The 18070-nt window shown below is 34.1% G+C and overlaps 1 protein-coding gene across 2 annotated transcripts in view; it reads left to right on the top strand.

The window, feature by feature from the left end:
* The first annotated feature begins 232 nt into the window (after positions 1-232).
* The window catches only part of cnot10 (CCR4-NOT transcription complex, subunit 10), a 33955-nt gene continuing 16117 nt past the window's right edge, over positions 233-18070 (top strand). The window contains exons 1-11 of one of the 2 annotated variants that reach the window (XM_056476056.1): positions 233-395; positions 1149-1243; positions 1342-1503; positions 5846-5996; positions 6140-6279; positions 8734-8820; positions 11216-11299; positions 11407-11524; positions 13336-13485; positions 15411-15616; positions 17837-17958. In XM_056476056.1, the coding sequence (XP_056332031.1) occupies positions 377-395; positions 1149-1243; positions 1342-1503; positions 5846-5996; positions 6140-6279; positions 8734-8820; positions 11216-11299; positions 11407-11524; positions 13336-13485; positions 15411-15616; positions 17837-17958 (1334 nt within the window). In that variant the 5' untranslated portion in view covers positions 233-376. Of the gene's footprint in view, positions 396-1148; positions 1244-1341; positions 1504-5845; positions 5997-6136; positions 6280-8733; positions 8821-11215; positions 11300-11406; positions 11525-13335; positions 13486-15410; positions 15617-17836; positions 17959-18070 lie in introns of both variants that reach the window. The other variant, XM_056476055.1, reaches the window with a different exon arrangement.

Below are 18070 nucleotides of genomic sequence, written 5' to 3'. Positions count from 1 at the left end.
ATGCTATGGTAGTCAGTGGTTACAGATTTTCAGCTTTCTTCAAAATAGCTGTTGTTCAACAGAAGAAAGTCATTCAGGTTTGGAACAAGTGAGCGATGAGTAAACGATGTCAGAAATTAAATGTTTGAGTGAACTATCCCTTTAAATAACGAACTGTTGTAGTTCATCCTCCAAACCGATAGATGTCGATCGCGAACATAAATTCCGGTTTGAAAAAAACACTCGCGCGGCGGTTGTGGGTAATATTCATGGCGGAATTCTGAAGCTGCTAAGAAGTGACACACCTTCTCCGTTTTCTCTCCGTCGGTTCAAATAGTGGAGTTAATTACAGCTATATCAGTTGAATAAGAAAATTATCGTCCACATAACTGAAGGCATGGCTGAAACAGGCTCAGGTAGGCGGCGTGTTTGACATTCAGCGGGTCTGTAAAACACTGCAGCTGTTCTTCAGCGCAGCCGGGCATGTAAACAGAGGATTTTTCCCACAAACAAATGCTTGTTTTGTTTTTTAGATTTACATTTGTAGATTTATAAATGTTTTCTAATTTGGTTTACAGTACATATTTTGAATAACAACGACTAAATAGATAGCTAACTGTTAATGAACTTGCCCAGTACTGCTTGTACGCTACATGAGTTATGTTTTTATAGTTAGTTTAGAATATAAATATTGCTGTAATGCACATTATTTTGTAAAAGTTAGGCTTTTGAATTAGGATTTTCTTTAAATACCTACTTAAAAATATGATAAAGGCTTTTGTTTTTAATGTTTAGTGCAGTTCGCAGTCATATAATGACTGTCATTGCTATCAGTGGATAAAGGTAAAATTAGTTTTATATTCACACATTCTGAATTCCTCCTTAATATAATTTCACAAAAATATTCTTTGCAAATTTTAAATAGTGAAATCATATTAGATTTTCAACGTACAGCATTGTTCACAGGCATATAAATAGTGCTAATGTTGTTTTCAAGTCATACTTGGGTGTGATCTCAGACTGAATATTCAAATTATGATGGTAAACAATATAGTGAGCATGTTACAAGTTATCACTGAATGAATGCGAAAATAAAACAATCTTTACCTCAATTGGATATTGCATGAGTTGAATATACCGTCATTTAACTGCATCTGTTTACTTTTAAGATCAATCTGGTGACATGAAGCATGACAGCGCTTCATCCCCTGGGATGTCAGATTTAGAGAAAGAAGTTGCAACCAATGCTTTTGAGGCCTTTAAGGTAAATCGTTATTATACAGATGTTTGAGCAAGTATATCTTTTTTGGGATTATTTTTCCAGATCTCTGTGACATTATTATTATTGCGTTTTTCTCCCAGACTGGAAACTATGACGAGTCCCTGAAATATCTTGACAACCTTCAGGACCTGAACAAAGAGGACTACAAGATTACAATGAACAAAGCCGTCACTGAATTTTATAAAAGTGGGCAGACAACAAGCAGCACTCTGAAGCAGACGTTGGTGACCTTGAAGAATCAGGTATGGTATCACTCTATTAGGGGATGCATAGAAATGAAGGCTTTGAGTTGAAATGAAAAATTCAGAATGCACCAAAATGGTATACAATTTTTAATAATAGTGTTAAACTTTTGTTTTAATTAAATTATTGAATATTACAAAAACACAGATTTGTTTTAGCAGTCAAAATTATTTAAAAATAAATTAAACATGCACTTATTTTAATTGTGAGCAAAAGTGTTTATATGAAGTTTTTAATTGTAGAATTATGCTTTTTTTAAAAATAGTTTTTAGGGGAATATAAAGAATAAAGAGTCTACTTCCTGAGATAAATGGCACATTATGGACACTTTTATTGATCTTTTTCTGAAATGAGACATCAGTATGATTCAAATATTTTAGAAAAAAAGTCATTTTTGATCAATATATTATATTCTTGTTAAATAATAGTATAATTTCTTCATCAACATCTTGCTGAAGGATTCTGAAATTCAGATTTCACAGCACAAGAACGTCTGTGTAATTATATAAAATGCATTATATTAGAAAAAAATAATTCACAGCATTACTATTTTGCTGTATTTTTTTTGGTCAAACTAATGTAGCCTTGGTGAGCAGAAGAAATATTTAAAGCATATATATGCATATATATGTTAGTGTTATCTATTGATCTATCAATCAATATCAGGGGTGCCCAAACTTTTTTTGTATGAAGGGACAAAAACCAAATATCATTGAGAGTTGTGGGCCGAAGGTAAACATATCAAACTATTTTACATTAAAGTTGCCATAGGCAACTTACAATTTTATTTTCATCATTTCATAACTTTAGGTCATATTAGAGCAATTCCATGCAAATGTCAACCTTGCCATTAAAAAAATGAAGTTTTTACCAAAATAGCGAAACCCTTGCTAGGTTTTTTGTGTAGGCTTGTATTTTACAGGACTGTAAAAATACTCAAAAATATTTCTCTCAATGTTCTCAAACAATTATATTTGATTTACTAAAGTTAAACAAGTGGCAATTTCACACCCATCACATCCATAACAGAGAGACATTGCATTCAAAACGAAGCTTTTTTTTCTGCATAAATGCAAAAATGCAGTTTTTGCAATTTAATTCACAAAATTTCTACAAAGTATGTTGTGTACTGTAAACTTGCAGACTTTTTTTTGATCACATCCATAACGCATGTTTATTTTCCTCATTTAAAGCATAAAATATGTTTACAGATTGATATTTTTTTGGCCCCTAACTCTGTGGTCAGTTGTTTTGGGAAATATAAACTGATGCTTCAATATAATGTTAACATATACTTTCTCTGTGGATTTATGTTTTGAGTTTTTACTGCAAGTGTCACATCCATAAGGCTGGAATTGCTCCTTGTCTAATGCAGTGTAATTTTTTAAATGATAACTTGTTACAGTAAAAACATAAACAATTACATTTATAACAGTGGAATCAATGCTGAAAACACTAGTCAAGCAGAATCTTCCCTTGCCATCATTTGCTCACTGATGTCTCTGCATTGTCTTCTATCTGTCGGGTGACAGTGTGTACTTTTAAGAAAAAAATCAGTTTAAAACATTTAATTGAAACATTTTATTTCAGTTAGTTTTTTTGGAGCTTAGCAATAAAAACAAACAAGATGTTACATTATATTGGGATGGTTGGCGAAATCAAAGGCCCCAAGTTTGTCCAATTACACTCGCGCCCCACCAGGCACCCCTCCCTCGAGCCAAAATTATAAAATATGTGCAAACATCATTCACATATTACTTACTGCGTTTAAAGTGCGTATATTTAATTATATTGAAACATAAATATATAGCTTGCCTGATTCAGTGTGATGAGCCTGTTTCTGTGAGGATTTGGATCTGTGGTCGGATTCCTGACATGACTAACTGTAAATCATCTTCCACTGTCAATAAGAGTGAGCCAGAGCCTGCTTGCTTTTGATGTACATACATATAGAAAATGCTGCTTCGCAAAGCCAAGATCACAGAGCCCTGACGGTGTGGTTGAGTCGAACATTGAGTACGTGTACAATTAAGACAATATTTTGATTAAGAGTCTACCATATACTAAACAGCGGTTTTTGAATACCTTAATCTGACTAAAGTCATAACTGAACTAAACAGAAATGGAATTAAGACATGAGCAGTATTTATTAGTGGCATTATTGAAGTAAATACAGCAATCAAACTATTACCATCATGTAGGACTTTTCGCCGCATTTTGTGACATGATCCACACACACGGCTGTCAGTAAAGGACCGCGCGTACATACACACACATACATCAAGAAATGGAGAGGGTTTTTTCCATTAAAACAACACTTCTCCACCAGTCCTTACTTTATATACACGTCTAATACCCCAGTTTGTCACAGGCCGTGAATGTGAAACTGCCGAACTGCAGTAAAGTCGAAAAATTAAAGATGAAACGCCCAAAATTGCATGAGCCTCTGCATGAAACGTGAATAGTCTGGTGACACAACATTCAAAAAGCACTTCACGTAACAGCTTAATTATATTATTGTATTATTAAGGCAAATAACTGACGTCCTAGTAAACATAGTCAGTAGTGTCAAAGTTAGTCAGAGATCCAGAAGGGCATCCTGCTGATTTGATTCTGAAGGGCACTTGTTAGATGGCTCACCGGTTTACTTTCATTCATTCATCGTCATTGATTTTAAAAAGCACCCGCTCCATTTTATTTGTATATTTATTGGAACGCATTAACTCTACAGGTGCCTGATAGTTAGCTGTGAAGCTAATGTTAATCATATTCCCTCTAGTGAACGCATAAAAATCGTCATCATAATTTACTCAAGTGCATCCCTCAATGTCTTGCGCCCCCCTTAATAGACCAATTACCAACCTACATCACACGGGTCCCCGGTTGCAAAAAATAAACACAGGCTGCAATAGTAAAGATGTCGTGTTGTGCGGTAGGATGCCAAATAGAAAACAACTTTTACTGTACACCACACTGCTTTAGTGCTAACTGCAGACGTCTTTGGCTAAAAGGGTGCTGAATGAAGTGACCTAATTATAAATGCTGGACTCTGCAGTTCTCATGTCATATCAGGTAAGCTCACGCTATGCTGAATCATACACATTACTCGTTTTTGATTGCAGAAATGATTTCAGCAAAAACAGGTACATGTGTTTAATTAAACTGCAAACACTGAATGCGAAGAATGAAATGTGAAAGTGTAAATTATTAAGGTAAAGTTGGTTTTATATTCACACATTCATTCAGTGACAACTTGTAACACACTCCCTATATTTTTTTACCACTGTACTTTCAATATTCGGTCTGAAATAACCTGCAAGTGTGACTTGAAAACAACATTAACACTGTTTATTTGACTGTGAACAATGTTGTACTTTGATAGTCATTGGCTGCTAATAATATTTTGCTATTTAGAGTTTGCAAATAATTATATTATTAAGGAGAAAGTCAGAATGTGCGAATATAAAACCAACTTTACCTCTATTTGTAAGTTCACATACCCTGCTGTACAGGTGCAGTTCTCTGTCAGTTTTTTTGTCATTTTGCGTGTTGGTGATTAATTACTCGGGCCTTGTATAACGTTAACTCCATCTTCTTTCCTTGTCTTTGGCTAGGCAGAACCTCGGTTATTAGCTCCTACATAGTGTTGAATCTGGTCATCCTGGAACATTATTTCTTGCACATGACCACACAGAACAACATTGTTGGCATCTAAAGACTTGTAGATCTTTAACTTCTCTCTCGTAAATCATATGGAGGTTCAATGAGATTGTATATTTGGTGCTGGATGCTTGTTCATTTCGTCTTATCCAATATCCATTGGGAGCGTGCTATCACAAATGAACCTGTTAGATGAATGCCACTCACTTTAACGTTAATTTTGCCGAATCACTGTGCTTATCACTGGGTGATGAGTTGTAATACGCTCCCGTTTTTTTTTTCTGCCACCTCCCTGCGCGCGCATCCTGAATGTTTACAAACATGGTAATTGGTCTATAGGTCCTGGCGCCCCCCCGGTGAGGTGCGCCCCACTGTTTGAAAACCCCTGTGATAGAGAGAGAGAGTATATATAAATTTTGTTCACACATCCAATAAAAAAAACATATTAGACGGAAAGATCAATGTTGAAATTTAAGAATCCATTTAAGTTGACTGAAATTGTCACTGCAGCCCACACATCTAAACACTTTTGGGCCCAAACTGATGTTTCGGAGAAAAAGAAAAGTCAATAACTGAAGTGTTGGTGCATCAATTTGATTGACGAATTTTGTTTAACGAATGACAATTAAATGCATTTAGGCTCCTACTACTTCTAATAATGATAGTTGTTGTTGTTTGCAGATGCACACAGCTGTGGAAGATATTGATGGTTTGGATGATGTCGAGAACAGCATCCTCTACTACAATCAAGCAGTGATCCATTACCACATGCGGCAGTATTCAGAAGCCATATCCATTGGGGAGAAGCTCTACCAGTTTCTCGAACCTTTTGGTATGTTTCAAAAGGCAAATGAAATCTGTTGTCGTACAGGTAAAAAAGATGTTAATGCACTTGGACTAGCTAAAGTCTTGGGTCTTTTAGCTGGTCGGGTGCAGTAGTATGGCATGGCTTGATGGCTTTCTCTGTCCTAGAAGAAAAGTTTGCTCAGGCCGTTTGTTTCCTCCTGGTGGATCTGTACCTCCTCACTTTCCAGCCGGAGAAGGCGCTGCACCTGCTGGCCGTGCTGGAGAAGCTCACCGTAAAGGAAGGGACCAGTAAAAATGGCAAAGGAGAGGTGAGAGATGTTTGACTCTTCATACCGAAATCAAAATTGTGGTGGGCAAGTGAAACCATCGCACTGGAGTTAGATGCGTTTGGACATTTTTTTTTTTCGGCCCCAAACGGAAAACTGAAAATTCAATGTACTCTTCACGATTATTTGGGATTGATTCTTCCTTTCTCACTAGGTCTTTTATTTTTCTAAGAGTTGTTGGCTTTAAGTGTGCTTTCAGTTGTGACATCTAAAAATGACATTAGCCTAAAGCACTTTAGATTTCATAACACTGATTGTGCTACAAATAATATTTTTTCTTAAGACCTGTGCATTTTAGTCTATTTTTTTTAATCTGTTATTGTTTTTAACTTTGGAATGATTCACTTTAAAAAAATAATAATGATTGAGACTTTTTACAACATAGTTCACCCAAAAATGTGTTCATTTACTCATCTTTGACTAGTTTTGTCTTTCTGTTGAACACAAAAGAAGACATCTTGAAGAATGTTGGCAACCGGTAACCATTGACATTCATAGTATTTTTTTTTTGCTCCTATGGATGTCAATGGTTACCGGTTTCCAATATTCTTCAGAAAATGTTTTATCTGTTATTGTTTTCATCTTTGGAATGATACACTTAATTTAAAAAAATATATTATTGACACATTTTATGATCTCTCTTAGCAGCTTTTAAAAGGATCTTTCACCCAAACAATTTTTCAATTAGCTCATCTTTGACTGGTTAAATCTTTCTGTTGAACACAAAAGAAGATATCTTGAAGAATGTTGGAAACCGGTAACTATTGACTTCCATAGTATTTGCTTTTTCTTCTATGGATATCAGTGGTTACTGGTTTCCAACATTCTTCAGAAAATGTTTTATCTGTTATTGTTTTCATCTCTGGAATGATACACTTAAAAAAAAATAGTAATTGTTTTATGATCTCTGTTAGCATCTTTTAAAGGCATCGTTCACCCAAACAATTTGTAAATTTACCCATCTTTGACTAGTTTCGTCCTTCTGTTAAACCCAAAAGTAGATATCTTGAAGAATGTTGGAAACTGGCAACCACTGACTTCCATAGTATTTGCTTTTTCTACTATGGATGTCAGTGGTTACTGGTTTCCAACATTTCTCAAATATTTTTTTTTATCTGTTATTGTTTTCATCTTTGCTCATCTTTGACTAGTTTTGTTCTTCTGTTGAACACACAAAAAAGATATTTTGAAGAATGTTGGAAACTGCTAACCATTGACTTCTATAGTATTTGCTTTTTCTATGACAGATGTCAATGATTACCGGTTTCCAACATTCTTCAAAGTTTTTTTTTTATCTGTTATTGTTTTCATCTCTGGAATGATACACTTAATAAAATATAAAAAATTACCCATTTTATGATTTCTGTTAGCATCTTTTAAAGGCATCGTTCACCCCCAAACTTAGTCAGTTTACTCATCTTTCACTAGTTGTTTCGCTATGTTGAAGAATGTTTGAAACCGGTAACCATTGACATTCATTGTATTTTTTTTCTACTCTGGATGTCAATGGTTACCGGCTTTCAACATTCTTCAAAATAAATTTTTATCTGTTATAGTTTTCATCTTTGGAATGATACACTTAAAAAAAATATTATTGACACGTTTTATGATCTCTGTTAGCATCTTTTAAAGGCATCTTTTAAAGGAAAAACAATTTTTCAATTAGCTCATCTTTGACTAGTTTCATCTTTCTGTTGAACACAAAAGAAGATATGTTGAAGAATGTTGGAAACCGGTAACCATATACTTCAATAGTATTTGCTTTTTTCTTTTATGGATATCAGTGGTTACCAACATTCTTCAAAAAATGTTTTATCTGTTATTGTTTTCATCTCTGGAATGATACACTTAATTGAAAAATAATAAATGATCCATTTTATTTATCCCATTTTATCTTCGAAGCATCGTTCACCCCCAAATTTTGTCAGTTAACATTCATAGCATTTGTTTTTTCTATGGGAGTCAAATATTACCTGTTTCCAACATTCTTCAAAATGTCCTCTATTGTGTTTAACACATAAATTCAAACCAGTTTGGAACAAGTCAAGGATGTTTAAATGATTACAGATTTTTGGTTATTTTACTCCACTATCTCTTAAGTATAAAAAATGCTGTGTAATAAGCCACAGCGACAATAAGTCTTTTATGATTACCAAAGCTTATTTTATCAAACCCATAAAGGACAGTTTTCAACAGTCTTTACTCCAGTTTTCAGTGTAACACTATCATTTGTAAAATGATATTAGAAATGTTTTTATTTAATGCATGCTAATTGAATACAAGTGTTATTAAAAATATTTTTGGAATATTCTTGCTACCAGATGACGAATAAGTTAAATATGTCAGACCATGGAACGCTGCATTGTAAGTTGGTGTTTCAAAATCAGTTTTCTCTATTTTTCCATTAAACAACTTCTATCACTTGTTCTATTTCAGAATGCGAGCAGCACAAATAAGGAATCTGCTGCTCTGAGAGCAGAGTTCACAGCTATGATTGAGGCCGCTAAATCAAAGATGCACCAGGTAAGAGCACCTGTTTTAAAAAAGATGAAAACAGTCTGCAGTCTGTTATCAGAGGGGGAAACCCTGGCCATAACTGATCTCTTCCTCATTGGCATAAACAGCCCTGAGTGAGAAGCCGCCGTCCACCATTAGTTTTCACACCGTACCCGCTGAAGATAATGTCAGCGACTAATGGCCCGTTTCCACTGAGTGGTACGGTACGGGTTTTTTCGGTACGCTTTTATTGCCGTTTCCACTGTCAAAAAGCACACCGAACCGTACCGTACCACTTTTTCGGCACCCTTTCGAAAGGGTACCAAACATAAGAAAGGGTACCAAAAGGTGGAGCTACACGCGCAGCTGAATGCTGCAAAACTCAGGAGCATATTGTTTCAGCAACCTGAATCATGAACAAACTGCCATGTTTATCATTGTCTTTTGGATAATTATGGACAAAATTACTCTCTAACAGAGGCTACGTGTGCTGGGGAAGATTACAGACACAGAAAAGAGGTTTGCTTTGACTGTGGGCTATATTTCGTGTTGTTTTTGAACCTATAGAAGGACTAGATGGATGCTGTGTGTAGTTTTTCTGTAATTGGTAACATATCGGAGACTGTAAGGGGCTGTATGTGTTCATAAATGTTGCATTAATATATTTTATATAATCGCAGACATTACAGTAGGCTATTTCGCACTGTCATTGATCTGCTGTTATAATTAACTCATGTTCATAGAAAAGTTAGTAATAAACATTTATAAACAAGTATTTATGTTTAAAGCATCTGTTTTGTGAGAAGGGCTTCTAATGTGATTTGTGAATGGCCTGTACAGCTTTACTGTAGACATTTATTCAAGCGAGAATGACGTCGACTGAAACTCTCTCGTACACCACGCCCACCAAAACAGTACCCTTGGTAGTGGAAATGCAAGCCTGATAAAGGTGACCCGTACTGTACAGTACCACTCAGTGGAAACGAGCCATAAGAGGCATTATAAATGTCAAGTTAGAATGTCAAAATAGAATGCTTAAAGGAACACTGTAGTCTCCATACACTTCTTCTGAGCAACTTTTTTTAAACATAAACGTTTTCAGTTTTTCACAGAGATGATGTTTGTCCTGTTTTTAATCTGCCACTACTCTGACACAAAGGCATTTGTATCTCATTAAAATATTTTTTTGAAAAGGGTATTTAATCTCATTCGAATTTAAAGTGACAGTCACCAAAACAGCACAATTTGGATCAAAGCATAAGAGGCAGTTTCAAAGAGTTATAAAATATTTGTGGAATATTTTGAGTTGAAACTCATACACCTACACACTCTGAGCACATCAGAGATTTATTTTATATCTTGTAAAAATGAACATAATAGGTCCCCTATAAGTAGAGCCAGACAGAATCTGTGGACATCACAGCCTCCGCCGCTGAGACTGCAGCTCTGCACAAGACGTTTGGCCAGCGGAGAAATTAAAATGGTCGTGCCCAACTGAGTCTGGTTTCTCTCAAGGTTTTTTTTCTTCACTTCCGCCTTTAGTGAAGTTTTTTTTTCCTCTCCGCTGTCGCCACTGGCTTGCATGGTTCGGGATCTGTAGAGCTGCGCATCGTTGGATTTGCTCTTCAGTGTTTGGACTCTCAGTAATGAATATTAAACCAAACTGAACTGAGCTAAACTGAACTGAACTTAAACACTGAAAACTGAACTACACTGTTTCAATTTACTATGACCTTTTGTGTGAAGCTGCTTTGAAACAATCTACATTGTAAAAGCGCTATACAAATAAAGGTGAATTGAATTGAATTTTTTCTATTTCTGCTGAGAATTTTGTAAAAAAAAATATCTGCGGATTTATGGGGAATGATTTTAGGAGTATCATAATGATAAACTTAATATATTAAATAAAAAATAATTTATTTTAAACTTTTATTTAATGTTTACATTGCAAATCCTATTCGATCCACTTACTTGATAAACAAAGCAAGTCTGTCTTTGTCTGTCTATCTATCTACTGAAAGACAGAAAATATTACTTTACAATTTGTATTATAAATAAATCATATGAATATTTTAAAATTACTATTATTATATCACAATAATATTAGTTAAATTAATTTAAAAACGAAATAAATATAAATTTACACATGTTTACACAAGTAAATGAACTGGATAAGCTAAAAATCTGCTCAAATCTGCACCCACAGATTCCATGCGGGCCTACCTATAAGTGAGTTTTGTCGTGATCTGATGCTATATAAATAAAATACATTTATTTTAATGGGAGTGCCGTTGGGGAGGCGGGGTGAACCTCTAATACAATGGTAGGGTAAACATTGACTTCTCACTAATAAGACCTTTATATATTTTCAGCTAACAGTCATGGGCAACAGCTGTATCGTTTGTTGTGTTTGTATTTGCAGTATAAAGTGCGAGCCTATATCCAGATGAAGTCCCTGAAGGCCTGCAAAAGGGAAATCAAATCTGTGATGAACACATCTGGAAATGTGAGTAAATTCACAAAATGTACTTGGAATGTTAATGTCCACATGTAATACAGTACATGTGCCATATAAATTTAGTTAATTGACTTTATTTACACATTCCTCCTCAGTCTGCGCCATCGCTCTTCCTGAAGAGTAATTTTGAGTATTTGAGAGGAAATTATCGTAAAGCTGTGAAACTACTCAACAGTTCAAATATTGCAGAGCACCCAGGACCACTGAAAACAGGTACACAACCTTTATAATATGCACCACGTTAAAAATAAAAACCGCCTATTAATTTTACATGTAAAAGTCTTTATTTGAATGTGATATGCAGACACGGGGATCTGTCAAAACATGTTGCTTAATTGGTGTCTGAGCAGCCAGCCACCAGACTTGACTACATCCCTAAACCTGTTACCCTGCATTTCTTTTGTGTTGTACATAAACTAAAACTGAATGAGGAGGCCAGAGAGTAACAGAGTAATGGTAATGAAAATAAACATTTGAATGATGTTATTTGCATTTTTACAGTGCTTAGGCCAGCATAGAGATTGCAAGTGTTATTACAAACAGTCACAAAATCTTACGTTCTCTACGTTCGTTGAAATTATATATATATGAAGACAAGCATTCTGTGAAAGATCATTTAATCATATGATTAAATGATAATGGCAAACATTGCAACAGCAAAGAAAAGAATAAAAAAGTATACTGAAAATGAAAAGCAGGTAAAGATGCTGTACGCAAATTTTTGACACTTTTAAAACATGAAAATAACTCATTTGTGACTCAAATGTTTAAGAAACATAACATAAAATAAGTAAACATATTTGTTTATCTGAAAAAAAAAACATTGCTAAAGTCAGTTTTTCTTTTTTGAAAATGTTTAATTTGTGTTGGAATGTCTGACTTTGTTTTGGTCTCTATAACCAGCCCACTGCCAGTTTACCCAAGTATACACAATGTATTTAATTTCATTTATAAAGGCCTCCAGGTGAAAAAAAAAAACTCTTATTTTAAATTTGGACTGCAATACCTAGTTCAACCACTAGGTCAATTCTACATACTGCACCTTTAAAAATAAATGTTAAATTCTATAAATCAACTAATGCAGGATGCTTAAAGGTGCAGTATGTAACTTCGACACTCAGTCGTCGATCTAGGTGTTTCATTTCTGTATTAAAACAAACGCAAGCGCAGGTTGCCAGATTGGGGACCAACAGGAGACTGACTGTCGAGCCTTAAGGCTAATTTCAGTCGTGTTCTATATAAAAGCAACAGCACGCGATAGAAGGAATATTTTCCATATTAAAAGGAGTTTTTGTTCTAACCAACACCTCGAATTGAAATATTAGAAACAGCTTCTATTTCTGGCAGCTGAACAACAGAAAACTGACAATGATCACCTCAGATACACCTCATGTGCTTTATTCAGTGTTAAATGCTAATAAAGTGAGTTTAAATGCCATTTTACATGACATTTATTGCCATATACTGAAAGCAGCAGCAAATAGTTCTCCTCAGATCTTGAAAGTTTTGTTGGAGTGCAGTAAGTGCACTATTCTGTGCTTCTGAATGGCTGTATTTAAATTTCTGTCGTGTTTCAAGTAAAAGAACCAAAACAAAGACTGTGTTCCGGCACGTAACGGACATTTTCAAAGCAGAATATTTGACTTCAACATTGATTTTCAGATAAACAAGAATGTTGACTTAGCATGTTTCTTAAATATCTGCAAACATATCATGGTATTTTTATGCTTTAGAAGACACACAGCACCTTTAAAGTTACTGTTAATCTCTTAAAGCTATACAGAGGTAACAACTGAAACAGATTCTTATTGTCTTTATGTATGTAAAAATGGAAATATGTTCCATAAAGTGATATCTAGCATATATCTTAATAAATACAGTTTACAATAAATACAACATGCATAAATTCTTAGTAACAATGCTTGCTTATTAATTAAAAATTTCCAGTTAAATCTTCTCTCTCATCTCTCTCTCTCTGATGTTTGTGCTCAGATTTCTTTTTTTTTTTTCTCCACTTTCCAAAGGTGAATGTGTGAGATGCATGTTTTGGAATAACCTGGGCTGTATCCATTTTGCCATGGGGAAGCACAACCTTGGTCTGTTTTACTTTAAAAAAGCACTTCAAGAAAATGACCACACATGCGCCCAGATTGGCGACGGCAGTAATGCGCAGGGTAAGATGATAATGACATGAAGACAAATTGTGATTTATGGATGTCTGGCAAGTTTGTTAATGAACATTACAGCTGTACAATATAATAAAAAATTAGCATTATCGTGATAATAGTGTATGCAATATATAAATTACAATTAAATATATTTTTGTGCCAAGCATTTGTGTGCTGTAAACATGGGTTGTTTATTTCTGCCAAAGTTTTCAGTCATTTTTAAAGTCTTAAAGTTTCTATTTCCAAAATGATGATTAACAGCAAGGAATTTTTCACAGAATTTCCAATAATATTTTTTCTTCTGGAGAAATTATAATTTGTTTTATTTCGACTAGAATAAAAGTAGTTTTACAGTTTTTAAAAAAAACATTTTAACCCTTTAACTGCCTGCTCTACCAAATAGTTGACCATGTTTTATCTGTTTTCTATAATGACTGTTAAAGTAATTTAAATAAATGACCATTTTAAATAATAGTTTACACTACACAGCATTGTTGATTCACAAAAATATCAAACAAACATAATCCCGTTGCACTACTACACTTGTTTTTGGTTTTATTGTAAGTAAATAAAAAAAAAAATAAATAAAAACAAGAAATCATGTTAAATAAGAATAACTGAAATATTTAATGTCATACTTCAAAAAATAAAAATGGTTTAGTATTCAAAAATGCTTTATTTTGTTAATTTTTTTTAATTAAATTGCTCTTGCACTATATATTCAGATTTCTTTTATAGTATATGTATTAATTCCGGTACTTTTACCGTAAATCGACATATCAGCCATTTGGTAGCGGTTGATATTTTAGAAATTATAGGATGTGTTGAAAGAAAATCCATTGAGTGTGTTAACTAGAGACATTAGGAGTTGAAAAATGCAATCCAAAAATGATTTTCTCGTTGGGGCATTTAAAAGGTTAATGTCAATATTATTAGCCCTCTTAAGCAATATTTTTTTCAATTGTCTACAAAACAAACCATCATTATACAGTGTTTTGCCAAATTACCGTAACTTGCCTAATTAACTTAATTAACCTAGTTAAATGTTACTTTAAGCTGAATACTAGTATTTTGAAAAAATACCTATTATTATTATAATAGATATCTGTTATTAGAAATGAGTTATTAAATCTATTGTATTTAGAAATGTGTTGAAAATTTCTTCTTTCCGTTAACAGAAATTACGGCAAAAATATACAGGAGCTAATATTTCAGGAGGGTTAATAATTTTGACTTCTACTATAGCTTTTTTTAAATTTATTTAATTAGCTCAAACAAATGCCAAATTCTTCCTTCAGAGATGAGACCTTTTATCAATGTTTACATTTTAAATAAGTGGCAAGAGGAGTGGGGTGCATTGAAAAATTATAAATTGTATGAAATACAACCTGAAATCTCAAACAATTTTAAGACATTTTAAGACTAGATTTGATCAGGTGATTTTTAACAAGATATTGGACATACAAGATTAACCCAGGCCTTTTTGCTCAGCTGAAGACCCCACTCAATGTTTGTACTGCACAATTCCCCTTACTGTAAAACACATTTTACTGGACTGTCCAGCTTTGAATTATTCCAGAAGGCTTTTTTATGAAATTATCTCTCTTTTTTTAACAAAGTGACACAAAAATTTGAATTTTTATCCTGTATTAACACTAAAAATCTTATTTATGTGCTCAGTTGTTTGTTGTTTTTAACTGTACATTTATTATTGAAATGTTCTTGTCATGAAAATAGCATTGGTTGCTGACATGGCATTAAATAAATAGCTTACATTAATTAGCTCAGTAGAATATTAATCACCTGCTTATTTTAGTATGATAATACCATGAATACATTATTATTATTATTTTTGCAAGTTAGTTGTATAGTAAGAAATCTTGCATATTCTCCTAGCCTCGTACTTAACATTATTTTTTTCTCCCCCACAGCATCTAAGAAGTTCAGTGGCATCCCCATGTGTGCTCTGTTAGCTAATAAACGCTATGAGCTGCTGTATAACTGCGGGATTCAGCTACTCCATATTGGCCGACCGTTGGCAGCTTTTGAGTGTCTGATGGAGGCTGTACAGGTGTATCACTCCAACCCTCGACTCTGGCTCCGACTGGCAGAGTGCTGCATCACAGCTAATAAAGGGGTACATTTTTATTCCACATATGATTTTTTTTTGTTGTTGTTTTTTTTACATGAAAGACCCCCCAACCTCTAAACTAAACACTTGTACTGCCATTTAAAATTTTGGGGGTAATAGTTATCTTTAGAAAGGGTCATTAAAGGGAGAGCTTATCCAAAATGAAAAATCTGTCATTATTTACTCACTCTTTGTTTGAATTTCTTTTTTCTGTTAAACACAAAGGAAGATATTTGGAAGAATAATAAAAACCTGTAACCATTGACTTTCATAGTATTTGTTTATCATACTATGGAAGTCAATTTTTGGTTACAGGTTTTCTGCTTTCTTCAGAATATCTTCTTTTGTGTTCAACAGAAAACCCTTTAGGGAGAGTAAATAGTGAGTAAATAATAATTTTAGCTAACTATTCCTATAAATCTATAAAATAAAAGCTTTTTTTTAGTGTTTACTAAATTTTATTATTGAAGTATTGTTCTTTTGAACTTTAAATAACCAAATAAATGCAAAAGTCTATTTTTAAAAGTATCATATTCGAAAGATTTGTGAGTGAATACATAAACAAATGTGGTTCCCCCATCACATGAAAATTTTAAATTGTAACATTTTTTGAAATAGAAATATAAACATATCAAATAGAAATTGGCGGTTCATTCCCCTGTGGCGACCCCTGATTGATAAAGGGATTAAGCTGAAAAGAAAATGAATGAAATAGAAATTGTAACATATATTTGTTTTGTTGTATTTATGGCCCGTTTCCGAGTGGTACGGTACGGTTCAGCTTTTATGGCCGTTTCCACTGTCAAAAGGCGTACCATACCACTTTTTCGGCACCCTTTCGAAAGGGTACCAAACACGAGAAAGGGTACCAAAAGGCGGAGCTAGACGTGCAGCTAAACGCTATTGGTTTACAGAGATACGTCATTCGCTCACGCAACAATCCAGAATGAAAACAAAGGCAACTGCCATGTTTAAAATACACAGCCGAGAGATTACAGCATTATTATATATATATATATATATATATATATATATATATATATATATATATATAATATGTATATATATATATATATATATATATATATATATATATATATAACAAGCCATGGTCGACCCGGGCTCAAATAAACCTTGTTGTCGTCTTGATGAACAGCCACAAAGCCAAAAAGAAGAGCAGATTCACTCTGTGCCCCGTAGTTTTTACGAGCCAGTCTGAAGCACTAGCGGTTTAGCTTTCTTCCTTGTGCTCATGTGCGTGTCTATATCTGAAATGACAAACTTCTTGAGCTAATGATCATAACGTATGCTTGATTATTGACTTGATTTTGAAACCCGATCCTGTCAGACACTGACAAACGCGAGAGTGACGCGCAAAAAAACAAAGGAGGAGCTGGGAAAAAAGGAGCACATTATTTTTTCAGCAAACATGAACAAACTGCCATGTTTAACTATTATTATCACCTTTTGGACTATGATATTATGAAATCAAAATGATGGAATTACTGTCTAACAGAGGCTACATGTGCTGCTAAAGATTAAAGACACAGATGAGAGGTGTACACTGACTGTGGGCTATATTTCGTGTTGTTTTTGAACCTAAATAAGGACTAAATGTATGCTGTGTGTAGTTTTTCTGTAATTGCTAACATATCGGAGACTGTAAGGGTCTGTATGTGTTCATATATGTTCATTTATTTATTTATTTTATATAATCGCAGACGTTACAGTAGGCTATTTCGCACTATCATTGATCTGCAGTTATAATAAACTCATGTTCATAGAAAAGTTGGTAATAAACATTTATACAGAAGTATTTATGTGTGTAAAGCATCTGTTTTGTGAGAAGAGCTTCTCATATGATATGTAAGCGACCCGTAGCCTACAGCTTTACTGTAGACATTTTCTCGAGCAAAAATGACGTCGACTGAAACTCTGTCGTACACCACGCCCACCAAAAGGGTACCCTTGGTAGTGGAAAAGCAAGCTTGATAAATGTGACCGCGTACCGATATGAACCGCACCGTACTGTACCACTCAGTGGAAATGAGCTATTAAAGTCTGTTCATGTCAAATGCTCCAAACCATTTGCATGTTTTTTTTTTTGTATGACCAGATTTGTTGAAGTTGGAAACACCTTTGTGTAGTAGGCTGAAGATTTTGAAATATATTTGACATTCATATTTATTTTAGTTAATAACCTTTCCTTCATTTGTTTCGTTTTAGAGTTCGGAGCAGGAAACAAAAGGTTTACCCAGTAAAAAGGGCATCGTGCAAGCGGTTGTTGGGCAGGGCTACCATCGCAAGATTGTTCTTGCATCACAGTCCACACAAAACACCATCTACAGGTATTAATAATTTCAGACTAATGAACCATGACTTTGCTAATTATTAATGGAGTTACAAAATGTGCCTGCTTGAGATTGTGTCTGCCTGATTGGAGGGATGTGATTTCAAATT

Source organism: Danio aesculapii, chromosome 16 (assembly GCF_903798145.1).
Source record: "Danio aesculapii chromosome 16, fDanAes4.1, whole genome shotgun sequence".
Classification (NCBI taxonomy): Eukaryota; Metazoa; Chordata; class Actinopteri; order Cypriniformes; family Danionidae; genus Danio; species Danio aesculapii.
The sequence above is the reverse complement of the archived record's forward strand: the minus strand, read 5'-3'. Positions and strand labels throughout refer to the sequence as shown.